The sequence below is a fragment of the Trypanosoma brucei genome, chromosome 10 (genome assembly GCF_000210295.1).
Source record: "Trypanosoma brucei gambiense DAL972 chromosome 10, complete sequence".
Taxonomy (NCBI): domain Eukaryota; phylum Euglenozoa; class Kinetoplastea; order Trypanosomatida; family Trypanosomatidae; genus Trypanosoma; species Trypanosoma brucei.
Window position 1 is genome coordinate 2631927 of NC_026743.1, and position 26179 is coordinate 2658105.

General features: G+C 48.8%; 15 protein-coding genes across 15 annotated transcripts; 7 read left to right on the forward strand and 8 right to left on the reverse strand.

The window, feature by feature from the left end:
• Window positions 1–140: 140 nt before the first annotated feature.
• Window positions 141–1415, reverse strand: TbgDal_X13560 (procyclic form surface glycoprotein, putative; the record flags this gene model as incomplete). Its single annotated transcript, XM_011780221.1, has 1 exon — window positions 141–1415. One exon carries the CDS (start codon window positions 1413–1415, stop codon window positions 141–143), a length of 1275 nt encoding a protein of 424 aa, XP_011778523.1.
• Window positions 1416–1616: 201 nt separating this feature from the next.
• On the reverse strand, window positions 1617–2621 carry TbgDal_X13570 (hypothetical protein, conserved; the record flags this gene model as incomplete). Its single annotated transcript, XM_011780222.1, has 1 exon — window positions 1617–2621. One exon carries the CDS (start codon window positions 2619–2621, stop codon window positions 1617–1619), a length of 1005 nt encoding a protein of 334 aa, XP_011778524.1.
• A 250-nt stretch (window positions 2622–2871) lies between these two features.
• TbgDal_X13580 (hypothetical protein, conserved) lies at window positions 2872–4158 on the reverse strand (the record flags this gene model as incomplete). The annotated part of the gene is made up of 1 exon (XM_011780223.1): window positions 2872–4158. The coding sequence occupies one exon, from the start codon at window positions 4156–4158 to the stop codon at window positions 2872–2874; it is 1287 nt and encodes a 428-aa protein (XP_011778525.1).
• Window positions 4159–4471: 313 nt separating this feature from the next.
• Window positions 4472–7090, reverse strand: TbgDal_X13590 (hypothetical protein, conserved; the record flags this gene model as incomplete). Its single annotated transcript, XM_011780224.1, has 1 exon — window positions 4472–7090. One exon carries the CDS (start codon window positions 7088–7090, stop codon window positions 4472–4474), a length of 2619 nt encoding a protein of 872 aa, XP_011778526.1.
• A 192-nt stretch (window positions 7091–7282) lies between these two features.
• Window positions 7283–7846, reverse strand: TbgDal_X13600 (hypothetical protein, conserved; the record flags this gene model as incomplete). Its single annotated transcript, XM_011780225.1, has 1 exon — window positions 7283–7846. One exon carries the CDS (start codon window positions 7844–7846, stop codon window positions 7283–7285), a length of 564 nt encoding a protein of 187 aa, XP_011778527.1.
• Window positions 7847–8100: 254 nt separating this feature from the next.
• Window positions 8101–8829, reverse strand: TbgDal_X13610 (RBP23; the record flags this gene model as incomplete). The annotated part of the gene is made up of 1 exon (XM_011780226.1): window positions 8101–8829. One exon carries the CDS (start codon window positions 8827–8829, stop codon window positions 8101–8103), a length of 729 nt encoding a protein of 242 aa, XP_011778528.1.
• A 2955-nt stretch (window positions 8830–11784) lies between these two features.
• TbgDal_X13620 (hypothetical protein) lies at window positions 11785–12528 on the forward strand (the record flags this gene model as incomplete). Its single annotated transcript, XM_011780227.1, has 1 exon — window positions 11785–12528. One exon carries the CDS (start codon window positions 11785–11787, stop codon window positions 12526–12528), a length of 744 nt encoding a protein of 247 aa, XP_011778529.1.
• Window positions 12529–13888: 1360 nt separating this feature from the next.
• TbgDal_X13630 (hypothetical protein, conserved) lies at window positions 13889–15190 on the forward strand (the record flags this gene model as incomplete). Its single annotated transcript, XM_011780228.1, has 1 exon — window positions 13889–15190. One exon carries the CDS (start codon window positions 13889–13891, stop codon window positions 15188–15190), a length of 1302 nt encoding a protein of 433 aa, XP_011778530.1.
• Window positions 15191–15584: 394 nt separating this feature from the next.
• Window positions 15585–15965, forward strand: TbgDal_X13640 (hypothetical protein, conserved; the record flags this gene model as incomplete). The annotated part of the gene is made up of 1 exon (XM_011780229.1): window positions 15585–15965. The coding sequence occupies one exon, from the start codon at window positions 15585–15587 to the stop codon at window positions 15963–15965; it is 381 nt and encodes a 126-aa protein (XP_011778531.1).
• A 441-nt stretch (window positions 15966–16406) lies between these two features.
• On the forward strand, window positions 16407–17648 carry TbgDal_X13650 (hypothetical protein, conserved; the record flags this gene model as incomplete). Its single annotated transcript, XM_011780230.1, has 1 exon — window positions 16407–17648. The coding sequence occupies one exon, from the start codon at window positions 16407–16409 to the stop codon at window positions 17646–17648; it is 1242 nt and encodes a 413-aa protein (XP_011778532.1).
• Window positions 17649–17706: 58 nt separating this feature from the next.
• TbgDal_X13660 (T. brucei spp.-specific protein) lies at window positions 17707–18237 on the forward strand (the record flags this gene model as incomplete). Its single annotated transcript, XM_011780231.1, has 1 exon — window positions 17707–18237. The coding sequence occupies one exon, from the start codon at window positions 17707–17709 to the stop codon at window positions 18235–18237; it is 531 nt and encodes a 176-aa protein (XP_011778533.1).
• A 1187-nt stretch (window positions 18238–19424) lies between these two features.
• TbgDal_X13670 (hypothetical protein, unlikely) lies at window positions 19425–19856 on the reverse strand (the record flags this gene model as incomplete). The annotated part of the gene is made up of 1 exon (XM_011780232.1): window positions 19425–19856. One exon carries the CDS (start codon window positions 19854–19856, stop codon window positions 19425–19427), a length of 432 nt encoding a protein of 143 aa, XP_011778534.1.
• A 34-nt stretch (window positions 19857–19890) lies between these two features.
• On the forward strand, window positions 19891–20577 carry TbgDal_X13680 (hypothetical protein, conserved; the record flags this gene model as incomplete). The annotated part of the gene is made up of 1 exon (XM_011780233.1): window positions 19891–20577. The coding sequence occupies one exon, from the start codon at window positions 19891–19893 to the stop codon at window positions 20575–20577; it is 687 nt and encodes a 228-aa protein (XP_011778535.1).
• Window positions 20578–20988: 411 nt separating this feature from the next.
• TbgDal_X13690 (hypothetical protein, conserved) lies at window positions 20989–25149 on the forward strand (the record flags this gene model as incomplete). Its single annotated transcript, XM_011780234.1, has 1 exon — window positions 20989–25149. One exon carries the CDS (start codon window positions 20989–20991, stop codon window positions 25147–25149), a length of 4161 nt encoding a protein of 1386 aa, XP_011778536.1.
• A 36-nt stretch (window positions 25150–25185) lies between these two features.
• Window positions 25186–25605, reverse strand: TbgDal_X13700 (hypothetical protein, unlikely; the record flags this gene model as incomplete). Its single annotated transcript, XM_011780235.1, has 1 exon — window positions 25186–25605. The coding sequence occupies one exon, from the start codon at window positions 25603–25605 to the stop codon at window positions 25186–25188; it is 420 nt and encodes a 139-aa protein (XP_011778537.1).
• Window positions 25606–26179: the final 574 nt, after the last annotated feature.

The following is a 26179-nucleotide window of genomic DNA, read 5'->3' on the forward strand; positions in this document are numbered from 1 at the left end:
CATACAATACCCGAAAGTTAAACAACAAAGAGTAAAATAAAAAAAAAATATCGCTCATCTAAAAAAAAGAAAACACATTGTCACGCATGGTTCTTGACCACGCTTTGACAATGACAAAAGAACTGTCCTAACCGCGTTAACTACACTGTAGGATTTGGTTGGGGGCAGGGCGCTTGCCCATAAGAGTGACCCTGTTGTGGCGGTGGTGGCGGTTGGCCGTAAGTATAGCCTCCTTGTGGTGGTGGCGGTTGGCCATACGTGTACCCTTGTTGCGGTGGTGGCTTCCCATAAGTATACCCTCCTTGTTGCGGCGGTGGTGGTTGGCCATACGTGTGCCCTTGTTGCGGTGGTGGTGGTTGCCCATAGGGATAACCTTGTTGCGGCGGTGGTGGTTGCCCATACGTGTAGCCCTGCTGCGGCAGTGGTTGGCCGTAGGCATAACCTGGTGGTGGTGGTGGTTGTGATTGTCCGTATGTATAAGGAGAGCCATCCCCCTGAGGTGTATCAGGATCACCCGTATCATTGGATGAAGAGCCCTTACGCTTCAGACAGAAGCAAACTACACACACACACACGGCAATTTCCAGAAGAAGGAGCAGCGATCCGGCCACGATACAAGCGATTCCCATTGTCCGATTCGGAACGCCGAATTCACCCTCGCCCATCGTTTCACGCTCGAGTGCGATGAAAGGATCTCCCTCACTGTATAACTGCACCTGAACCTTATCCTGGGGTACCGCCTCGTATCCCTGGGACAGATGTCCAAAACTGTACAACGCGCTCTGATATTGGGTACTTTCCCTGTACTCCCCTTTTCCATCGCTTGCAGCGACAAGATAGAGCTTGGACAAATACACTTCCTGCTTGCAGTAGCCGCACTTTTCACCCAACCGACATTTCGAGGTTTGAGTAGTGTATTGGCCACCTTGTGAATAGCACTTGTTCCTAAATTGCTCGTGCTTCTCTTGACAGTCACATTTTCTGGAATATCCAGAACATTGAGAAGAACTGCAGGAGAACCATCTCTCCCTTGTTGCATGAAGAGGTGACCTCCGCGTGAACGGTGCGACGGTGTTAATGTTCACCTTCACTACCAGTTGGCTGCCATCGGTGTTACCGCTAACCGGGACGGTGGCTTCAGTGTAAACGGACGGTATCGGACCAAAACCCGCGACGGACAGTGACTGCCGTCTGACGGTGGCCTTCACATCACTGAATGTTCCAGTCCAACTCTCCAGGGGCTTTGGGTCGAATGCACTCACCGCCTTCTTGAAATTGTCACGAGGGTCGTCGCTGGAGAGGAAAAGTACGCCAACACCGATGAGGACAGGGCCTCCAATGAGGAGACAACATAGGCACGCAACCGCGGTCTTGAAGAATTCACCGACAGAGTGCACGAGCTGTTCGATGCACATGAAGCTTTTCCTTGCGACGGCGTTAGCTCTGCACAACGAGTAAGGAAGAAAGGTGAGACTAGGGTTTGGCGGTGGAAGCACGCGCGCACACGCATAATCGAAACTTACAACTGAGCACACGAAAAAGCGAGTTACAACCACAAATTTGTCAACCAACCGCCGAGATATTAGAACCAGCGGGCAGTAGCAGTAGCGGATCCTTCACAACTTCTTTACTTCACCCACAGTCCTCTGCCGCATCAGCGTTAGGAGTGTCTCGACAGTGGCGCTGTCATTTCGCTCGTCCTCCACCTTTCGGAACTGTAAGCGAAGCTTCCGCGCCTCTTTTTCGTGTAGTTTTTGTTGGATGCTGTCAACATAATGCTGTTTCTCCCGGTTGCGAGAGCCGCTCATAACGTAGCCGAGGGACTCCGCAGCAGCAACGCTCTCCGCATCGTATCCAATCTCCCCACGACGCGGTGCTCGCTTATACTGTGCAAGGAACTCCTCGCGGGTCATTTGCAGTGGATGCTTTGAAGCAGCGACGCACCCTCGTGGCTCCTCGGTTTTGCTATAGTCCGGTTCGTTGCCTTGTTGCAACGACACACCAAACTCGTCACCCCCATCATCCCCCGTCTGTGCACCTACCCGTAGCCCACGGCACTCACCGTCGGCGGTGGCGCCGCCGCTACGTGGTGGCGCCGGGCACATTACATGACAGACGCCACTGTCGGTCTTGATAGGCCCTACACCTTCTACAGTTTCCCTCGCACGCGCTGCCTCGATGAGGGCTGCGAGCGCGCTGGGGGTTGGGGACACCCCTGCCGCGTCAACACGCCTAACCTCATGCGCGGTGCTGGTCGCCACCTCTGGTTCGTGGTGGTCATCACATGGTGCCGGAGACGCTGCCGACACTTCCCCTGCGCTAGGACTCTCTCCCTCTGCGTCGTAGCCTACACCTGAGGAGCGCACGAGGAACGCAACAGTTTCGCTCAACGGGCTCTCCCCCGTCCTCGTTCCGTCACCCCGTCCGTTCACCGTACAAGTTCGCTGGGGACGCGACTGTCCCGGTAGACTCCCTCTCTTTCCAAGCGCGGATAGTTCGTGCACAGCCAACGTGTGATGCGTGCAAAATATGTTTTGCGCAATGACGGAATGCACAACTTTCTCTAGCTCCCTACCGCGAGGTTCCATTGCAGGGCACCAAAAGGCACCAGTCCCTGCCATTAACGGACCCCTCGAAGCCTAACTTCCTTTATTGACAGAGCTGCAAGAGCAGATTAGATGAGTGTTAAGTACGTTGGAGGCACAAAGCACTGCGGCCCAATGGACGTCAGCTTCACATTCACCCGGGAACAAGCAAGTGCAAAGCAACTCCGATAAAAAGAATAGTCAGGTGTGAAAACACACTGTGTCCGGCGGGTGCGGCGAAAAGGAATACCTTTTAAAAAAAAAAAATGTGGTGCGCGGTTTTTCTTTACTTATCCTCCCTTTTGGCCAGTCCAATCCAGAATGTTTGCCTTAATCTAGACGACACATCAAGAGCTTCCACCATCTCTATAAGTTCTTCCCTCGATTTCAGTGGTATACTCTGTTGTGGATGGCGATTGTGTTTTATTTTCGGTGACGCGTTGTGTTTCCGATCCTTTCGCACGTTTTTATCGGTTATTCTGTTTGATTTCTTTGTACTATCTTTTTTCTTCTTCGATTGATCTTCCCGTGTTTTCATTGTTTCAATTTCCGACGCTTCGATGGGGATGTCGTTTTTATTGTCACTGTCATCCAACTTCTCTTCGAAGTACACTATTTTCCCGTTGACTACCCTAAGGTCACCATCTTTTACCCATGTTGCATTTGGTATCGGTTCTTGTGGAACAGAAGAGGGCTTGCTGTGTAGTGGCTCTGATTGGTCGGTGGTACACCGGGGGTCTGGGGTTGGTGGCGCATCTGGTGCCGACGTTTCTCTTCGTATTAACTGCGGTGCTGGCCGACTTAGCGACGAAGGGACAGCCTTCTTTTCCAACCGTCTTTTTCTCGCTAACTTCTCGTTAAGTGTGTCACGAGAATGAACTCGGAGAGCTGGGCCAGCCGTATCTAGTTTTCTCAATAAACCCCTTTGTTCTGCTGGTCGTATGTCTTGGGCCACACAATGCAACGCAGTCATGCATGCGGGTAGGTTGTACCTTCGTGAAAATGGTAGCGGATGGCGAGAAAGCCGCGGTTCTCGTTTCGCTGGCAGCAGCGAGAAAGTTCGTCGTACTGCTGTGGGTGCAACACGAGCGCAGCCCTCGTTTTTGCACAACTTATGGAAGTACTCAGTTGCTTCCTGCGTTCGACTGGCTAGAATTGTCAGATGATGTGGCCGCTGTGTGCCACTGAACGGCAAGAAGGCTGTACTCAGATCCAATACCGACGTATTGATGAAGCTGCCCACTATTTGAGCGGCGAACGTTACCTCATCAACTGCAGTCACCACCTTTCCTTCCTTTTCACAATTACCAGATTCTCCACGAATTTCAGCGTCGTAGCGCCGTTGTTGAGCGATTGCGAGTCTGCACATGGATGAGAGGATGTGCAGGGCAGAGGAGCGTTCCGTCTGCTGTATCAGTCGCCGTGAAAACAACGGACACAAAATGGTACGCGAGGCGACATCGGGAAGACGATCCGCCATCGCGAGTAGTTTGTTCCGGTAATCCGCATCGGATTCGATATTTTTAAATATGTAAGAAACTGACCATGGTACAAGTGCATCCTCAGCACTCATCCGGCAAGAATCAAGTCACTCCTTACTATATCCTCCTAAGACCGGGGTGCTCGGACAGGTTAATATCACAAGTTTCGGTATGTGGGTAATGAAAATTCAACAGGTGATCTAACAAAGGGTAGAACTACCGTGCACTATTTTTGGTTGCGGCCACAGTGCCAGACGAGTTGAAATATTATGTTTTTGCCTTAGAGAAATGTAAAAGAAAAAAATACTGAGACATCATAGCTGGTTGGATCCTCTGGAGATCACTTCAATATACATCACGCACCCATAGTTGCCCATGTGTTACCCACAACTCTAAAACTGATAATCAGTGCAGAGATGATGCTATATCAGAAAGATCCTCCGCAAGTTCAGGGTATTTGTCGGTTAGCTCTCCTAGTATTTCGGCGAATGCCCTCCGTTTTTCGTTCAGTCTCGATGCCTCAGCTGCCGTATGCTTTAACTCTAGAGCGGACTTGTACGTTCCCTTCTCTGCGTCACGAATGCGCTGGAGACTCGAGTTCTTCGCGCGTCGCTCGTCCTCTAAACGGTCGTGTTCCTTTTGAGCGACAACAAGTTGTGAGCGAAGCTCGGAAATCTGTTCGTCAAGAGTGTCTATTTCCCGCTGAACAGATTCTGCCTCGGCCGTTGTCTTCTCAATGGAAGCAAGACGTTCCTTGATCTGACGCTCTTTTAGCTGCGCCTCTTGTCTTTTTTCATTTAACTCCTTAAACATCCTGGAACTTTCTTTTTCAATATCCATTCTCGTCACTCCCCGCTTGTTCACTTTGGCAGCCTCTTGGATCGCCTGGCCTTTTGCCCTGATGATCTCCCGATGATCAATTGACTTCTGCATTTCTTCAATTAAAAACCGCTGTTCACGCTGCAGGTGACTGACTCGCTGTTCCATGATCCCAATCTCTTTTCTCATTTTCTCTACTTCTGCTTTACCAACCGAAGGATCTAACGCCATCTCAGTTTCTTTAGCAACTTGCATTTTCCTCTCCCAAAACAATATATCACTTTCATGATTCATAATTTGTTCAAGGAGTTCGGTTTTCGCCTGTCTAGCTTCCTCCACCTTTTGCTCAAGCACGATCGCCTCACGCTTTTTTTCCTGGAGTCTACGAATGAGATCATTCTCGAGAAGAAACGCTTCGTTGGCAACGTTCTTCTGATCATCGGAATTTTTGCAAAGTTGAGTGTTTACCCGTTTCATCTCTAGGTGCATGGCATTCGCCTTGTTTTCGAGGTTTGCAATGTCCTTTTTCTCGTTTGATATATTTACCAGAAGTCGATCCCTTTTTTGTGTTAGTACAGTGCTCTGGGCCTGGAGCTCAAGAATCGCTTCGTTCACTTCATTTGAATTGTTTTTACAGTTAACCAACTCTGTTTGCAGTTTTATCCATTCCTGTTGGAGAGCCTCATTTTCATTGACTTTTTCCGCAATTGCTTTTGAAAGACTGTTAATGGTGGCCTCCAGGGGCCCTACGTGTTCCCCCTTGTCGGCGCCATAAGCAGCGACAAGTTGTTCATACTGGTGGTTGAGTTGGTCTAGTTGTTTTTGCTTCCTGTCGATCTCGTCGTGTCGACGGTGAATGTCCATTTGCATGCGTTCGACCATCAGGCCACGAGCTTGTAGCTCCTTTTCGAGATCGCCCAATGTGGTTTTCAGGGTCTCATTATGTGACTGAGCCTGCAGTGTGTCCACACGAATGCGAGCAAGTTCGTTCTCCATTTGTGCCACTTGAAGCTCCTTGGATCTAATGGAGCCTTTCATTTTTTCGATATCACTCAATGTACCGTGGCACTCTTGTTTCAGTGAGGACTGCTTACCAAGTGACTCGAGTATGTCATTTTCCATCAGGACCACCTCCTTAGAAACCTTCAACATCTTCTTCTCGATATCGGCAGCTTCGGTAGAGTATGTTCTTGCCTCGTATTCCAGCTTTTTGGCTTCTGCATCTGTTTGTTCAATATTATCCTTCAGCATCACGTATTCACGTGCGCCTTTCTCCTTTCTTTCCACAAGGACATCGATCTGCTTCCCTAGAACGGTAACTTCGTTGTCAACTCGAGACATGAATTCAGCCAATTTGGCAGTCTCTGCTTGAACGCCTTTAATGTCTTTCCTAGTCCCAATTATCTCGTTCTCGAGCACTTGTAGCTCATCTTTCTGCTGTTGCAGTGCCTCTTCTGTCTTTTTCATGGCTTCGTGACGCCGTTGCATCCCAATGAGCGTACCCTTCCACTGTTGAACTAATTGTTTTTTTTCAAAATTAATTGCCTCCATTTCTGCCAAAGCTTCAGCTAATATTTCCCGAGCCTTCTGGGTTTCCCTTTGCTGGTTCTCGACCTGGGAGTTAACCGTGGATATTTCTTCTTCTAGCAGAACAACACGTTTCTCCAAAGAGTCTATAAGGTTGTCTTGCTTCAACTTTTCCTTCTCCAAGTTGGTTATATCTTCCTCTGTTTTGAAAGCAGCACGGCGCTCCACTTGAACTTCGTTTTTGAGTTGTTCATTAAACTGTTGGACTTTCACTAATGTTTCAGTAAGCTTTAAAAGATCCGCCTGCTGACGTTCGTATTGTCGTTGCTGGTCCTCAATGTTTTTCCGAAGTGTGTCTGCCTGCGCAGCAAGTTCCTCTCGTTCTTGAAGCTTTTCCTCGTGTTTTTGCTTTGTTGCGAGGTGCTTTTCATGGCATTTCTCAAGAGTTTCCTGCAACTTGGCAAGGTGTTGCTGGGAATTGTAAAGCTCAACACCGCATTGCTCCCTTTCTTTCTGAGCCTTAGATAATTCATTCTTTACTTCATAGATCTGCTGCATGACCTCTTCCAGATGCTGTCGAAGTTGCGCTTCAATGCGCTTCTGGACCGGTGCGAGCACCGCAGATTCCGGGTCCAGATCGGAAACATCGCTTGCAACATCGTATGGTACGTCAGACATAGATTATCCTGCGGAATAACTGTAGTGAGCAAGATCAGTTGTGAAAAAAGCACAAATAAAGGTACACGCACAAAAAAAAGGAAAGCAAAAAAAAAAAGAGCATAGTCGATACATAAAGCACCAGTCTCGGACACCGTTTGCACGACCTAGCGAAGGAAAGTGGTCAGAGGGGAACCCCAAAGCCCATATTGCTCACACTGTCTTTTTACTCTGTCGTCGCTCTTCGCACTCTGCCCACTGAGGCATCTTGTTAATCTCCCGATAATCGGGCAACGGTGCCTGGTCAATACCACTCTGATGTGGTCGATACTTCTCAGGAAGCTCCGGTATAACGCGATAACTGTAATCAACTGTTTTGAATTGCTTATAGTATAGCCACTCTTCTTTCGTATCAAATCTCTCAGGTGGATTTCCATTCTGAAACGCCTGAACAGCCGTTCGAATAGCGTCTCGAGACATCCGTGGGATTCCCCTTACACGTAGTTGTCGTTTGTCGCAAGTAAATAAATCATTCCAGTCCTTAAACGATGCCTTGAAGTCACTCGTGGGCCTCAAACGGTGTATATCAGCTCTTTCTAGAAATGTCTCGTGGTTTGGTACATAAGATGTAGGAGGACGTATGGACTGTGGAACAATTTCCGATCGCTGTGTGGTTTCTATTGGTGCCAACTTGCGTGGATCCGGCATGTACGTATACTTGTACGACTTGTGTGGCCCATATGTTTGATCTAAAACAGTTAACGTTCTTTTCAGCATCCTTAGGCCACCCTTTCTCAACAGGCTCAAAAAAAGTGAGAGTTTTTAGGGGGCATGCGTAGCTTCTGACAACTTATCTGCTTAAAGCGAGATCTAGGGAAACTTACCATAACACACAACACATTACCCACTCCCCTTACCCGACGTTTCACAAGTTCATATTAGAGAGTTGGAAGCAAACAGGTCAAAGGATCATGACGACTTCTCTGGTACCGTGCTTCGCTTTTTATTCGACTACTTAATTTATCTAGCTTTCAGTTGTGGACTTGCACCCCCACCACTGCTGCTAATAGTCCCGGGATTGTTATTGCCCCACTGCTAACGGTGATAATTTTCCCCTTCACAGTCTTTCCGTTTAGTTGTTGAATACACTTTAGAACAGAATCAGGCGACCTGTAGAACACCATTGCCATGGTCTCATAACGGCTCAGATCGATTAACTCTCCAAACGGCGAAAATAATCGGGCTACCTGATCGTTAGTCATGTTAAAAGGAACGTTGTCTACCAATGCTACGCTGGCCCGCACGGGTGGCGTAAATGGATGGTGTCGAATTGCATTATTCCCTTTGGTACTTGTTCGCTCGCTGCCGCTACCTGGGCCTATCACGCTTGGGTGGCGTCGCCGGTTCCCTTCGCGTTTTCTTTCATTGAATGTGACGTCCCATTTATCAGTCGCCCCGAAGGAAAAAATTTCCATTGCAGGATCAATTAACATATTCTTTCCCATTTTGCGCATCCTTTGCTTAGCCTTTGGTTCTTCAATCTTTCGTACTAGCCCCGGAACGGCATCTATCCGCGAAGTGGCATTCCTAGCAGCCTCCTTGTCGCTAAAATTAATGAAAACGCTCGTCGTATTATCTTTACCTTCTTTGGTTCGTAGAGAACCCACCGCCTCCACGCCAGGCCACTCGCGGACAACGGCTTCAATACGTTGAAAATCGTGCGTGGGGCAATATGCCAGCAGCACAGAAGGATCCACCATATATATATATGCGGCACTCCCTTAAGATGCGCAGTACGTGCGTTCGCGGGAAATAATAGGCTAGAATGCTGGTGGATTGTGTGTGCTACTGTTGTGTGTAATTTAAAAAAAAAAAGTATTAGTTATATTACAAGGGGCATAATAACTTTAAAAGTGCCAGCGAGGACCTGCTGCGGCTCCAAAAGGGGCAAATACAGACGCAGCACGAAATCAACGGGGCCTCAAAACCGAACATGGTCGCGCCAAGACACACTCATTCAACTGTATATCGCGGTTTGCGGTATCCATAGCGATGCGGCAAGAGCCCCCGCGCATATGAGAAATGTCAACTGGACAGAGCTCCGTCCACATAAAAGTTGGAGGGGATCACTGAGAAGCAAAATTGGAAGACAATCAAAAACATACTTAGCAATGGCAAGGACTTTCAACCGAGTCAGCATCAGTGCATATGGCACAAATGACGTTACGGTGTAAAAATCGATACGCTACACCCATTTTTTTTTTTGAGCACGAAACAACGATGCGGCAGTAGACGTGTCGACAGCCCCCTCAGCGCAGACGCATCGGCTTTACCACGGCCCTCCGCCGTCACGAGTCGCCGGCAACAACACCAGTGGAAACCGCATTAACAACACGAATTGGATAAGGGAGACAAAAAGATCGGGGTCTGAGGAGGCGGCAGGAAGCATTTGATGTCCTCCAGCGACCCTGAGAAGCTCCCGACGCTACAGGGAAAGGAGAATCGCAGTGGCCAGCCACACCGTTTACCAAACGTGAAAGCAGATGCCGGGGCTTTCAGCGCCGAGTTGCGTCAACGCCATCCACAAGCACCAATCCACTAGGCCTTGAAAGAAGTTTCCACTCATGTCGGGGTCACAGTACCCGAAGCACACCAAGAATAAAGCACCAAAGCGGGAGGCGAACGTAGGAAGTGATAGACTAGGTGAAGTAAACGATCGAAGGCATGTAACGGAAACGCCCACAAAAGCAAACTGCCGGCCTGCGAGGGGATCTGCGCCACACACGTGCCTACAGACCAGCGCAGTGTCAGATCAGAGACCGGCTTGGGGGCAGTAGAACCCGACCCCTCCACAAGGAAGGAGCTACCGCACATCCGCCGCCACGTCTTCGGCAACGAGAGGGCTTCGTCCAGGAACTATGGGACGGGTTGCTGTGGCAGAAACGCTAAGGCGGAACAGACGGCTTCTATTGGATGTGAGTGAAAACGAAGGGTCCTCAATTGTCTGCTCCACAACCCCTCAGCTGTATGTTATGCTTCGGTCGATGAGAAAGAGACGGGGTGGGCGCGATCCTACTTCAGAGCCACCCGCTTCTCAAGGGCAACTGCAGCCCTTTAGGGGGGGGGCCCAACACTCTACGCCACAGTTCCGACCCATTTTTCTGGTAACAAAGTAAGAGCACTAGGATCATTGATGTCGAAGGTCAGTATCAGGTTTCGTTCCCGAACAGCCCAATCGCCAGTGCAGGGGCTGACTTACCTTCAAAGATACGACCGTAGGAGAGATGTAGTCTGACGCTGCGTTCCAAATCATTCTCCATCAATGACCTAACGGCCGATATATGTCGAAGGCACGGGGTGTCCCCACTTTTAATTCTATCACAAGACGATGTGTCGTCAATAGAAAAGGGCCATGTGTTCCGCGTTTAGGTCAACCAAGCGTTGGGGAGGGCTGACCGAGCCGGCGAAGCCCCAGTTTCCATGAGTAGGTGAAGGATTTTCTCTTATCACCTACACTGACTCCTCAGACACACTGCACTAGCCACCAGACGACCGGAAAAGACACATTCCGCTAAGCTGGTAACCAAAACTTCCTGATTTAGGCTTTTTCGGACTAGCGCGACCATTTTTTTTTTTTCTAAAGGTGCTTCCTGTGAGCCTTTTAGATTTTCCAACTCTCGAAATCGACTAATACCAGCCAGTAAACAAGTCCAGAACAAACCTAGATTTGCTGAAGCTCTGCGCGGCACTGTTGTAAGTAAAAAAATGCAGGGAGGGACGCACACCCACAACTAAGGGAACGCGGTATATTCGGTGTCTTGGTAGTCTCACATTATGCACTATCCAACTTCCTGGCAGCGCCACGTCGCGAGGACGCCACAGCCATCTCTCAGCAAGTTGTCAGGGTTGGCCGTTGGAGTTCAAACCCAGGCACATAGGCGGCTCCTCCCGTAAGGGACCGGTTGACAATCCCCACTTTTCGTAATGAAGTTAGAGGTGCTTCGGGTTCTAGTAGATTTATATAAGAAAATTCTTTGTTTTCATTGAGCTCCACAATTCTAAAGTAAAAACTATATCTGAGAAGAAAAGGTTTATCCTAAAAGTTTTTAAAAGAATATTTTCCCTTCATACCCATGAAAACCTCCTGCCACACGGGAAGGCATCAGTAAATGCATAAAACTTTTGCCATAGTTGTACGACATTCGGTGCTACCGGTAACTTGGTCGCATATCCCCAGAAGCTTCAGCGGAATTAGCATACCACAGCACTGCAACAAGGTACTGCTCACGTTTGCCTAATGCAGTTGAATTTCCACACCAGAAACCATAGAAGAGAGGGAACAGTAATTGCTTTCGTCCATCACCCGGAGCTGATACTGAACCTGCGTTGCTCCTCATAAGGAGCCAGAACGAACCGCGTGGGAAACCTTCGAATTCTCACAGGAGACGAACCCAACAAACCGAAGGCACAAACCTATAGTGTGGGACGTGCCGTGACGCCACAAGACAGACCATTCTAGGGATTATTTATGTTGTCTACGTGAACTCAGGAGGGGTCTCGGATTCCAGCCATTTCAGGAGAGTTGCAGGTACAGGCTTCGCCGTTATCCGCGCCACCCGTGAAATTTCAGTTCATCAACGTGTGTCCGAACACTATGGAAGTCCCCATCCACCACGACTTAGTTTGAGTGTGGGGGCAAAAGCGGTGACAGAGGAATGACATGCTACACCCAAAGCAACGGTTTTACTCCCCGAGTAGCAAAAGTGTGTTTGAGGGGGTGGTTCAACCTCTGGGTCATTCTTGTGTTTTTTCTTATTTGGTCTCATGGTGAAGTTTTGGTGTTTTTGTGGTTCCTTGATCATGTGCGACTACCGCTTATAATCAATCAGACATTGTATCGGAAAAATATCACATTTCCCGTACTCTTCCAAAGATTTACTTTCCCTGCCGACGATCCTTGCATTTCATGGAGCCGGCCAGCACAATATATCTCAAATGTCTTGGAACGCACGCCAACACCATTCTCTATTTTTTTCCCACCAAAACGCGGCCTCGCAAGGCCGCTATTTTCCCCAGCCGGCTTTATTTACCCTACTCAACTGCGTAGATGGTTGTGTTCTTTCCACGGTAAAAAGCGAGATCGAGTGGGAGAATGCTTTTTGCGCGTGTATACAGGCACGCATTTGTTTATTTTCTTAATGTTCGGACATATTTTAAATTCAGTGCTAATTAAATATACAACGCTTTCCCCTGTTCATTTTCCCGCTACCCAATGTTCTTGTTTCGTCTACCCTCGAGGAAAAGGATGTTTCCCCCCTCTAGTCCACACACGTCAAGACCAGGTTCTCCAGCGGGGGGATGTCACCCACGTTCTACCAAGTTCCTTCAACAATCAAATCAGGATTCTGCTTAACATTTCCGCTGTACACTCGGAGGGGGTGGAACACATCGTTCCGTAGTGCACAGCGCAGGGCTTGGCACAGTCGGGAGTATTTTTCATCGAAGGTATGGAAAGGCTTCGTGCCTCTGACGTGGTCCCTGAAAGACCATCGCTAACACCACCTCGGTATCAGAGGGGATGTGCTGAGGTTTAGTTCTTCATCCGTGCAGTGCCGAAAGGCCCCTATGGTCGCAGGGTGATTCTCTTCGAAGTAGCGCTCACTACTAGTCGGAGTGTCCCCGAACTTCTAGATGTCACCACGGGCCATTCCCCACTTTGTCAGGGTATTGGGGGTCAGCATATTAATACGAAACGTATTAGCGCCCGTTGCAAGAACACTCCGCTCGCGAAAGAGGTGGAGGAATAATGGGTTTTGCACTCCGTCCATCCGCAGACCCCTGTTGGGTTTAATGCGCCGCACGCGTCTTGATCAAACGCTTCAGAGCCCCGAGTGTTTACATCGCAACCTGTTCGTTTTCGGGCGTTTGTGGTGATGGCAAAAATTGAGGTCGTTGCAACCAAGTGCTTCGAAAGGGTTCTGAACTTTAGAGTCGCTGCTGGCTGTTGGCGGCGTTCCCAGCGGGTTGGCCGTCGGAAACTCTTTCGCTACTGGCGGGAAAGGTGTAAAAAGAGAAGTTAGAGAGGAAGTGCGTGGTGCTCGTCCCACGGTCGCTGGCAACCCTGTAAGTTTTGTGAGCTGAGTGCTACTTGTTGGTTGCCCGTTTCCTCTGGACCTTTCCTTACGCCTCCGTAAAGCATCCGCACATCGGTTGCGTCTCGGTCGTTTTCCCCAGAAGTGGGACGGACCCTCGGGTGTCGTTCGTCTTCGGGAGGCATGCGGGGGGTGAGCCGCTGGGCGGCTGGTGGAGGGTGTCGGGGTTCGCGGCCGGTGCCTCTCCTCCCGGGCGTGAGGTTCTTGAGTTTTCGACTACGGTTTCGACTTACCTCGTTTGTTTGTGCAGCGTCCGGGGTCTGGGGGATCGGGCGTATTTCCGGTTCCGGTGGGTTTCATATCCTTGTAAAGGGAAACGGTATTGGCCTTCCGTGGGCAGCCCGTGGCCTGAAGCACCGCTTTCCACTATCTGGAGCTGTTGCGCCCCCACCGTGCCACGTCCCTTGACACCTGTTGTGCATGATCGCCAGCTGCTTTGTTAGGCATTCGTTCTTCTGGCTTGCGGTCCGTTGATCGCCCCCTCTTCACCAGCGTCATGCGTGTCCGCATTTATTTATACGTATATACATATGCTTGTGTGTATGGGCTCCTCTTTTCCCCCTCCCCTTTGTGATATGCATGTGTTCGTATGCGTGTGTATGCACCCCTGATGGTATTTCTTTGAGTCTCTCACGCACAATTTGAAGCCCAAAGACAGTTATGGTAGATGCAACGGTATGGTTCCCTGAAGCCGTCTTTACCGCTGCTGTGCCAGGCCACTTGCGCATGGCACGCGGCTCTTCAACACTACTGGCGGGCACTGGTTGAATGTGGATCCTCCCTCACACTGGAGCATTCTCAAAGGATAGGATTGTTATATTTAAAGCATGGTAAACAAAGCCAACTCTACTACTGGACGAAGCTTTTTAGCTCGGAAGGTGTGCCTGCTTGCGCTCTTTTGTTGAAAGCCCTTGTTAGACAAGATATGTGGCGGTGCGCTATTGGCCTTTGGGTGTGGAATCCAAGTGGGACTCTCTGTGACTCTCTGGTAGGTGAGTTGATGGCGGAATCAATGTGGAAACAGTCTCTGCAAGTGGTAAATCACCTTTTGAACATTAGGAAGCTGAGTTGTGGGGATGCGATATGTATCGACGACCACGTTGGAGAACCTGATGGAACCACTGGAAGGTTCGTAGTCGGTCCTAGCGACACTATGCGGGTGGCATACGACCCAACTTTTGTGCCGGTGGAGGAATGTGGGATGTCCAGTGGATTATGCCACCTCATTACCAGTTTGTACCCTACTAGGTCTCAGTGGCATCAGGCTGTTTGCCTCCTGGTGCAGCTTAGTGAAAGCGGAACTTCGGCAGACACAGCAAAAGAATTATTGGAACTCGCTGCTGCCAGGTCGGCCTATCAAGGGCGACGATTTGAAGATGTATTTAAATGGTCTTTAAGATGTCGATATGTTCATACTTCCTGTTCGCTGCAGCGCACCCTTTTGCGTGCGGCGATCGCTGTGTCCTGTTGGGAGGAAGCATTTGCAACGTTGGACAAACTGGTTATGCGTCGGGTGGAGGAAGTTCCTGTGATTACCCTGTGTGAGCTTTGCAGGGGTTTTATGAAAGAGTACGGGCAGGGAAAACATGTAAACCTATTGGATAAATTTTCTACTATCATAATGAAGTGTTGGGAGCTTTTCCGTACCGAAATGAAGTTGGAGATTAAGAGTTTTTTTGAGTTTAACGCCGTTGACACAGGTGCGTTGGAGGTTGATTCGTTTAGTAATGAGTTCGTTGTTTCTGGGGCGGATGGGAAATCACTTTGTGGGAGCCGATACCCCATAAGTGTGACTGACATGGATAAGCTAACTAGTTTGTTGTTAAATAAGGGACATTGGAAGGCGGCGCTGCACCTGTTAAGTAAGTTTAGTGAATCTGAATGGTCAAACGAGAGAGAAAAAGTGATCGTCAATGCCGCACGAGCCTCGATGAGGTGTTGGGAGACTGCACTGTTATTTGTTAGCTAGGTTTGCTGTTATCGTAATTAATGTTACTAATAATATTACACTTAGTGTTACAGCTATCACATGCACGTATGTACTCGACAGCATCGCTGCACCTATTACATCATATATATATATATATATACATGCATACATATTTTCAAATTCGCTCCCTTTCGATACGACATCATGAATATTTCCGCGGCGTTTCATCCAGATGTTGAAGACATTTTCAAAAATTTTACCATTTTCCTTCGTGTACTTCTATCAATGCGATCTAATTTAACTTTGTCTATTGGTTTTCCCTCTATGCTAGCATACCGAGGAAGGCATCCGGTGAGTGAAGCAGCTAAATAATTCTAAGACAACAAGTGTTATATTCTTTAAGGGGGTGGAGAACGTTACTCAAGCAAATTTAATGTCTCACTACCTTTTGGTCACTTTCACGTTCAACTGTCCTGAGATACGTATTTTGGGCCCCATCAAGGAACAAACAATTGAAAAGCTGAATGATGTGATCCCCAACGCTACCACGACGTCGAGGAGCAACAGAACTGCATTGCCCAAGTTTGAGTACCTTCCCAACCCCAACCACTGGTACATTAAGCTTGACAGACAGTTTTGCGACGAGGATGGAAAGTCCCACCTGATGGTCCTTTTGTTGGATGCACTTTCAGAGGAAGGGTCGTGGCGATTGGTTTCGTCATTTGTTACGAAGGAACCCAGTGGAACTGGTTCTAAGGAAGGCACAGAAACGCATACGCTGTTTCTAAATAAACTTCTTGCTGAGGATAGCTGATATTTTGCTCCTTTCGCTCCCCTATTTTTTACTCAAAGAAAATACGAGTCAAAAATGATGAAAGGGGAAAGGAAAAGCAACAAAGAGATTGAAGAAAAGTCAATGTATTTATACATGTTATGTGGGATATTATATGGTAGGGAAGTGATGTATTGAGGACGCTTTTTTTTTTCTTTGTTTTAATGAGGAGCTAAAAAGATAGAGAGAAAAGAAAAAAAGGAGGAATTGCCTTCGTTAGCTCAATTGGGCATGATTTATGTTCCCATTTAGTTGACATAAATTTGCACCTTATTTCTTACCACCGGGAGGGGAGTGAGGATGCGAGGGACATGAATGGTTTTCTTCTTTTTCTTTTTCTTAACTGCGCCTTTTCTTGCTTTTCGTCTTATTGGCGTGCGTCAGTCTGAAAATAGTTAGGTGGGTAAAAACATTAATAAAAAAATGAGCGAAGAGACACAACCGCAATCTACAGAACCTAAAGGTTCTGGAAGTGGTGTCATCATTGATGATGGTACAATGGATGATCTGATCGATAAACTCAGGATTTTACGATATGAAACCGAATTTTGTCCCCGTGTCAAGCCCCCATTCAAACCCTTGAGCAAGTATTACTTTTCGGGACCCTCTACCATTGATAACCCTAACGCCCAGTTCTACTATTTCACGTCTCTGTGCTCCTGGTTAATGGGTTTATCCGGTCGTAATTTTGAACCTCCGGGGCAGTTTGACGATCCGAATGCTACGGCTACCAATATATTAATGGAGTTACGTGGGATGAACATAACAGCACCTAACCTTGCGCCTAATCGGTTGCGCCAAGCAAGTGGTGAAGCAGTTCTGACTGTGCTTTCGCTTCTCGCTGATCACGCTATCCTCAGTAAAGGTTTAAACATTCGTGCTATTGACTACAGTAATATTGAAAAGTTCGATGAGTTGGAAGGGGCCACGGATGGTGACGAGAATTATGGAATTGGTGATGAGGTGGAGGATAATGTGATGATTGATAGCGACGATGACGATGAGTTATACGTTCGTGCTGTTGGGGGGAAGTCAGGGAAAGAAGACACAGGGATACCTGTGGAGTCAGAAATTAATGCAGATGAATGGAATCTGGAAGTGGAGCGCGTTGGACCTTTGCTTCATGTAAAGTCAGAGGCGATACAAGATTGGCGCTCTCGCATTGAAAACGCCGCAATTCTTTTGAAAGCTGTTGAGAAAATGTATCCAGAGGTAAGGCAAATGCTTCAGAGGATGAGTGATGATTTGGAGAAATCCAAAGACCGCATTCAGAAACGTGAGCAGACGCTCGCTCAGCAGTTTTCCGATCAAGTTGAGGATTACCGTGTGAAGCTGCGGGAGCTGAACTCTTCTCAAGATGCCGCAAATATAGCAAGTCAGAGCGTTCAACAACTTTCAGCTGAGTTAAATCAAGTAAGTGGATTGCTGGACCAGGTTAAGCGAGATATCGAAGAAAGAGAGGCGAAACTATCAGATACATCTCCATTGATGCAAGTAAAGGATGCTGCTGTGAAGGTAAGGGCCGAAATCAAGCAAATGTCTTTAAGAATTGGTATTTTGCAACACACAGTCCTCCACTACGTAATGAAACAAACGAAGGCAAAACGAGAGGGTACAGCCAATACCTCTGGTGGTGATGAGTGGGAAGAAACGGATTATATGTAATATACATACATATTATTGCTACCTGCTTCGAGCGGTGACGAACTGACATCAAGTTTATATGATTGGTCGTCTTGGTTGGATAGAACCGTTCCCATTTGTGGGCAAGACATTGCTTCTGCGGGGGGGGGGGGGTGGTGGTGGTGGCGGTCAACAAACCTGGGAGGCTATTAGAGATTTGAACAAAGACACAAGGAATAATCTGAAACGTGAGAATATGTCCGTCATAATCATTTGTCGCTCGGGGACGCCTACCCTTTTTATGTTATTTCTTTTTCTCTGTAGCTTTTGCTTTGGTGGAAACAAAAACGCTAACACACGATTAAGTATAAGTGTACTTTTTTATCAGCTTGTAGACGTCGAATATTTCCTTGTTTTTGCTAATTTCTGTTATGGGTGCCACTATGCATCAACAACTGAGAAGGAGAGGATGCTGGACATAGTGCTGGCGGAGGAGGGCAAATACGGCAGCGACGAAAGACAGCCATATTATCGTTGTTGGGCATTTTCATTCTCCCTTGAAGCGTGGATGAGATGGTTGACGTGGCGTGTGCCGACGGTTGAAGGGAAAGTACGCTTTGACGCATCATAAGCGACCACAATTTGTAGGGGATGGGTCCACTTGCGTGGTGCCCCGATGAGCTTTTGCTTTATGCGTGTGAGTTTGGTGGTGCGCTTGTTGCTTGTAGATATAGCGTTTCTGTATCGGTCGAGTATTTGTGTTTGTGCGTGTAGGGGATGTGGAGGGTGTCAGCTCCTGGCTGAAGCCAATGCTCTAAGCAACCGAACGCATGCGCACACGCATATACACACTCAGGGATCCCTTAAAAAAAAGGTATGCAGTCCGAAGGCATTGACATAGTAGACGGTGGACAGGGGGTTGGTAAACTGCAGTTCACAAAGAAAACAACGGGGAAAATGCTTTTTATCTTGCGTATGATTCTAGAACGTGTTATTTTTCAGCGGACAAGCTGACGTAGGATCTCGGGCAGCATGTTAACGCCCGCGGGTAAAGGCAATGGACAAGCGAGGAAAGTGACGATTCAAGAATGCAAGGGGATTCTGCTTAATACCCAACGGTGTCCGCGCCGGAGACTACTTGTTTCTGACAGAGGTGCTGCTCCTTTCCTACTACAACACCAAACATCCTTAAACTCTTCAGGAAAATGCACTATTTTTGCGTGAGGCACTTATAGCCACTTTCATAGTACATCGGTGAATGAGTGACTACATATATCTTTCGATAGTGGTGGGAAGGATTTTCTAAGCCTGTTTTTTTATTTTCGGAACTTTCATAGTTTTTCTGTTCGATCGCGACCTTTCAAGCTGGGACAAAAACTTTACGAGTTTTTTTTCTTTTTCGTAAGAGTGACCTGTTTTTAGCGAGGAGTAAAAACGGTCATTGCGATCGTGGTTTGTGTGATATAGGAAACCCAAGACCACTGCGATATTTTAGTCACCTTTGCCGTGTTAGCGCTTCGACGGTGTGGTGCATCACTGCCGTTGCGGCAGGTGTGAGGGTATGATTTTTTTACCTTTCAAACGATGTATGTGCGTCCTTGGTATTATGCCGCCCTTCCTACCATTTTGGTTTGGTTTCCCATCCGTTACCGAGTAGGCGCCGGTAGTAAGTTAATGTGGTGGCAGGGAAAGACTACCCGTTACAAAAGTGTGAGTTGGTGAAGGGTAATAACACCCTGTTAAATCCATCGGTGCACTCATTTCCATTAGGTGTGGTCTTTTAGAGAGGTAGGGAGAGCCTTTAAATGTTTTATTTGCTTATTTTTGTTCGTGCTCCGGCAGCCAGTTTTCCGCATGTTCCTTCTGGAGGTGTTTACACGGGCCGGTAATCATGTAGCCTCTTGCGTCTGGAAAACATTTGCATGTTTGGGATTGGTTCCTGTTTTGTTTTGTTTTGAGCTTCTTGGTCGTCCGCATTGTTGTTTGGGGTACCCGGGTGCTGTAAGTGGAGGAGTTTTGGTATTCCTTCCGTGTATGATGGGTTATATTTACCTGGGTTTTTGTGGTTGTACAGCAGTATCCCATGTCGGTGCACTGGGTATCACTGCGGTTATGCACGCCAGGGAAAGCCTTTTTCTTCTTCAGCTGGATATTTTCATAATGTGTTGCTGCGCATAAGGACTGAGCTTGGAGGAAACAAATGTTGGGTATCTGTGTATTGTGAACTTTTTTGTCTTCTGCTGTGTTCATACATCACCTGTGGTGTTCCATTAGGAGGGGTGTGATGTCCAAAAAGGAAGCAATATCGACACCTCGAAAAAGCAAGAAGGCTGAAGTTGTCATTGAGGGGTGTGTGACAATCGGGTCGAAGCAATTGCTACCGTCGGCTCTGGATGAATCAAGACGTGAACAACTTTCTAAGCAGTTTGACGATATCATCGAGGCCCATGTGGCCATAGATGGTGGGATTGCTGATCCGGTCGCTGCTAAGATAAAGGAGCTTCCTACGTTATCCGTTGGGTTCATCGCTCGAGCCATGGGGCTCAACCTGTCAAACGATCAGGTGCTTAGCTTGGTTGAGATGGTGGAGGAGAGAGACACTGTTTCCAGGGGCTGTGTGCCTGTGGGTCCATTGAAGGAGATAATTGTGGGAGCGCTCATGAGCGGCGTAATCACCCGTCAGGATTCTGTAGCACCAACAAGTAACCGGAAGAAGCGCCACAGTGTCTCGGAAAACCGTCCCCTGATGCACGTTTCGCGCGACAGCGAAGAGCTCATATATGCAGCTTTCCGAACTCTGGACGTCGGTAATCGTGGCTACATGGAAGCTGAGGAGTTGCGCCACCTCTTTCGCAGCGGCTTGGAGCCATTCACTGATGAGGAAATGGAAAATATGATCGCGGCAGCCGCCGATCCACAGAATGGTCTTATCTTCTACGAGGATTTCGTCGACGTCCTAGCCAATGAATAGTTTTGTGCGTGTGCAATTCATCAACCACAATACCTGCCTCGCGTACATGTTTCTGAACGTATCAAGTGGCTGCCTTGCTATTTTTTTTTGTTAGAGGAGTATCCTTTTGGTGCAACCAAGGGACCAAATAGGTTGCGGCACATGCCCTCGTAAACATTTTTTTTTCTGGTCGACTGTATGTCACGAGACCCATTTGCATCACCGGTTCACTGGGCTTTTTGTGTGCCCAGTTATCTTTTTTCACATTTAGTCTTTCCCTCCTCTATTTTGTGACCTAAATAAGAAGTTACTGATTATAGGGATCTGGTAAGGGAGAGCCGTGTGAGTGTTTTGCCGTACAAAACCACTCCGCACAGTATAGAAGCGGCAGCTGCCACTCGACCATCGTACCGACAGGACGAACTCGGCAGGATGATGCGTCGTATGACTGCAACTGCCGTGGTTCCGCTCATACCGAGAGCGCAGAGTCGTGCCACAAGCTGTTTCACTGGGAATGGCGATAATCGGAACGGCAATAAGGCCGGAAGAAATGACGTTTCCAAGGGGCCGTACGGGGGACGACCGTATGATGATATCGTGTCCGGTGTTGATGTGGATGGGGAGCGGCTCCGAGGGTCAGCGAGTTGCACCTTGAAGAAGGCGCAAACTGGGCCGTCCAGGTCGAAGTATGTACTCTCAGATGCGCGAGGAGGGGTGCTACGCGAGTGTGGGACAAAAACTGAGGCTAGTAATGAACTGGGCCGCGAAAACCTAAGGGAAGAAAATAAGAAGGAGGAGCGGATGCTTTCGAAAATAAAGAAAAAGTGCGACGTCATCAGTCAGCCTAAACGGAAAACCTTTATCCTTACGAGCAATTTTTCTAACCGATATGCCATAGAAAACGATAACAAGAACCATTCTGATAACGATGAAGATGTTACTCGCATTTACAGCTATAACGAGGTGGAGCAGGCGGGTAACAAGTGCCGTCCGAGGCAGGGGGATGCGACATTCTCCAAATCATCTCCTTCACCCACTGTGGGTGTAAACTCTGTCGTCAAGGGCGAGATGATGAGGGAAAGAAGAGGGAAGGAAAAACATTGTGGCGATTCGGCAGTGCTCTCCGATGCTGGCGCGGTTGCGGACCGGGGTCCCGGATGGGGGAATGCAACATCATCTGAGAACGACAAGATCACCGAGATGCAAAGGTACGAAGGATATGTTGGCAAGAGAAGCTCTGGTAGCATTGTAAAAGACGCTGATGAATCGCACTTAAAAGACAACGGCTACGAAGAAGACGATGATGAATTTGCGGCCAGCTCTGCCGTTTCTGTCGACAAGTTCAGAAGGGTAAAGAACCACCCCTTTTTCGATGACTTGCTGCGCCGCATCGAAAAAAATGCTGCACGGCAGCGGCAACAGATTAGGGCAGCGGGTCATTACAACTTAGATGCCGTTAATCTGTGCGTACGACCTCTATTACAGCTCACTGACTATCCGTTCACCCTCGCAGAGTTGCATCAAATGGCCCCGTTCATATATCCCAATCTTCTCAAGGGCTCTCTGTCGGATTTAAAGGCGTGTCGCCGCCTTCACCTGTTTCACTCAGCCGATACCGACGTTATCCTAGATTGGTCCGTGGAGGATTTTCTCCGCCGACGATATGAAAGTATTCACCTTTCGTGGGAACCTGTAAAGATAGTCATGATGAGATTTGGGTGGGACCATGAGATCATGTCAGACCGTGATTGTCTTCTTTATCTTTCCAAGTTTATGGAATACATCGAGCTTGCACAGCTAGAGCTAAGCGCAGGAGACGAAAAGCCTAGCGCCGTCGCTATCGAGGATCCTGTGCGGACGGCGGAGCAGCGCCCCATCCCCGTGTCACGACTTTTGGTGCGACGTAAACCGTCCGAAGAAACGGAGCCATCCGTAACTGAAGCGATTAGGCTTATGGGTACCCCCGCGCTTTGGAGCCCTTCAAGATCAAAGAAGGCGAGGACAGTCGACAAAGAAAGCGTTGAGGGCGTATTTGAGTGTATCCAACGAGAGGCTGCAGACGTTGACGGAGACGAGGGGTCACGACTACGCCACGGTGTGGAGGTGGTTGCACCCTTGCAACAGGCAAGGAACCCGTCGGGGCGCAGCATCAGGGATTTCTCACTTGGCAAAAGAAGAGCCACAATGATTAATGATGATGTCCCGAAAAGTTTTGGTATCGCGGGAGGGAAGCCATTTGATGGCGACAACCACATCTACACTCCGGAATCGTACGAGGCACTCAGCAATGCTTATCACAAAAAAAAAGTGGAGGCATCTTTGCTGCGTCGTCGCCTCCTTGCAACGAGCAGCATTGACTGCGCTAGTGAGTTGCAGGAGAAATTGTTTCAAGTGCAAAAAGATCTCTCTCGCCTGAAGGACCGCCTGGAAAAGATGCGGCAGCTGCGCCGAATGGAAGGGGGAGATGTTGAGCGTCACGCTTCTGTGGAGATTGAGGGTGATGATCATGGTGCAAACGCTCGCTGGATGGAAAGAAAGAACTGTCCGATCCCAAAGGTTGCAGCAGCCGGAGTGGGGGTGGGGGATGAAATCAGTGCCGGTGATGAACCTGTTTCGGTTTTTACCGGTGAGTTCGAAGCAAATCAACTAAACACAAGCCAGCAGAGGGGAAAAAACTGTAATGTCGCTGGAGATAACTTCGAGGAAGAGGGTTTCACAACGCTACCGGTGTGTGTGGCTGAAAAGGGTACCAAACGTGTGGTGCAAGCCAGATTGTCGGATGGGCGTGAAATCCAATCGTTATCTTCAGCGGCGATCCAACTGAAGCGAGAAATAGAATTAGCCCGTGAAAAGCACCGGCGGGAGGAGGAGAGTCTCATGAAAAAAATGGATGAGGCTTTGTCGACACTAGTCAAAATAGAGATGACCATGAAAAACCTTGCTGAGCGTGAAAAGGAGGAAGCATTGATGGAGGAGGAGCGATGCCGAGTGGAAAAAGAGCGAAAGGATGAAGCAATCAAAAGGATGAGACGAGAAGAAGCTGAAGCGCGTGCTCGAGCCATGGAGCACGAACTTCTTCGTAAGCACGAAGAACGCTTGAAACTCCTAAACATGCGGCGCGAGAAGGCACAACAAGCGCAGCGTGATGCAGAACTCGAACTGGAGCGTCAAAAAAAGGAAGAACAGGAGGCCTTGGAGGCTGAGGCTGAACTTCAGCGGAAACTGGATGAGGCTAAATCCATGATATGGAATGACAAAGCAGCAGGCGAGATGCCCGTTAAGGACCAAGTCGTACATGCTGTTGAGAGGGAGTGTACCCCCGTTTTCTCCGGCGACACAGACGGTGAGGGCTGCTGTCGTGTTGCATCAGAGGAGGTGAAACATGAATCGGCGTCGCTATCTTCGGCAGAACAAGGATCACCGTCTGAATTATCCTGCACTCCTGAGCAGTACGACGGTTTACACCTGGCATCCAAGCGGTTGCGGAAGGAAATTGCCGAGCTTGAGCGTCAAATGGACGTTGAGGGAGATGAGGATGACATGACGCTTATGGCGGTTCTCGCGGTTTCGAGGGCCGAACTGGAGGAGTTAGATGAATTTATCCGCATGGTACAACTTAAGGAACCGTGGGCCACAGCGCGTGACAGAGCTCGAAGGGAAGAGGAGATGAAGGAGGCGAAAAGCAGGGGTGACTCACCCTGCGATATACAGGAAAAAATAAGTGACATCCGCTTCCAGATTACCTTGATGGAGAAGCGGCTTCAGCATGCCACGGAGCGTCGGGTGATAACGAAACTCGAACAGGGAATCATCAACGGGAGACGAGAAATTAATCGTCTGCGGGTGGAACAGGACCGGCTGCGCCGTTCGGGGAGGCCGGCGGATGCTGGTGGCATTCAGGTTCCCCCCTTCGTAAGTGTTGCAGAAGCATTGGCTGAGGCCGAGGCCGAAGATATCGAAGCTTCCGCCGTTGCCGACGACGATCTCTATCGTGAGGCACTGGAGGCTCCCGTTGGGGCGCATGGATCTGATAATGTTGCTTCTGTTGGTGGAATGAACCGCCCGCAACCGGGTAATGTTTTGGACCCCCTTGTCCCCACCGATCATGTTACGGACTCTGCTAATGACAACTCTGCTGAGTGTGCGGAAAGCACGCCACAAGAGGATGAGAGGGAGCTGCAGCAGCTAATGGTTCGGTTGAAGGCAGTGTTGGCAGATATCAAGCAACTGGAAGGACGCCTTGACGAGCAGGAAGATGGGGATGATGCCGAAGCCATCGCCAAATCTCTCATTCAGTTACAAGGGAAGTTGCAGCAGCTCCTCGAAATGCGCGAAACGCTTAGGAAGCGCACGGAACGGGTGTCTTCGAGAGGGAAATCAGATTTTCGGGGGCCTGCTTTTGACGAATCTGAGGAGGCGACTACGACGCCAACGCCAGCTGTTTTGACCCCGTTGTCCGGTCGGCCAATTTCAGGTTATGCATTATATAAAGACGTCGGAGCCGTGCGTTCAGGTTCAGAAGAGTTTAAGCAAAGCGGTGCCGCGGGAGGGAAGAAGCAACAGAGGGTGAAGTCAAGAAAGGTCCGCAACTAATATGATTGTGCCAGCCGAGGAAGAATGGTCTCCCTGTCACACGAGGGTCAATGTTACATAATAGTGACCAAAAGGTAGATCCTCCGTTGGGTTCGCGCGCGCCTGCGCCCGTATTACGGTCACTGTGTGTGTGTGCGCTGCCAACGCTAAGAGAGAATTGAGGACACAAGTAACGTTAACGTTAGAGACAGAGCAGGTGCGTGTAGGTATAAGGTCCAAATAGTTGCAGGTGACAACGTGCGTGCTTTGGTAAGTATACTGCCTTCTTTCCCCCTCACTTTGTTTCTTTCTCCAGCACTGCTTTGAGAGGGGGGGGGGGCGAAGGCACGTGGGATCTGCTGGCCACGACAGTGGGGCCAGTGATGAAGTTGGAGATGGAGGCAAAATTTGAGTGATTTTACCTAGTGGGCGTTGAGCATAGACAAATGAGCAGTTAAATGCTGTCGTTAATTTCATACTGCTTAGAATAGAACAATTGTATTGGCACCCCCCTCTAATGTGAACAATCGCGGCGTTGTGGAAGTGACGACGTATGGGAGTCGTGCCTATCCCCAAGGCAGCTTTCCCCCGCTCCTTTGCTCAACTGGGGGTCACAAGCACTGTCGGTGCTGTTTGAGGGTAGCAATTATCCGTTTACTTGAGCATTTTTTCCCCTCTCCGCTGTGCACGGGTAAATAGGGGATGGGAGGTGGTGTAAAAGAAAAGAAAGTGCGTGCGTCCCGATGCATCTACAATGAACACGGAGGTATAGGAGGCAGTGACTGTGTTTTGGAAGGTACAGTAACAAAGAGCCAAAACATAAGCAATCAATTGAAAAAGGATGCGTTGCCCTGGGGAAAACGGGTCGTGTGTCGGTTCGTCATAGAGTACACACTTTATCCTTCTTTTAATCGTTATCTTCTGTAGTGCAGTCGTAGGGTGTGAGGTTGGAAGGGAGGAGGGATGAAAGCTAGGTAAAGTTCCCGGAACTACCGACGTGTGAGCACAGAGAGAGCGTTCTACGAGACATGGAACGAGCTGAAAGCACGAT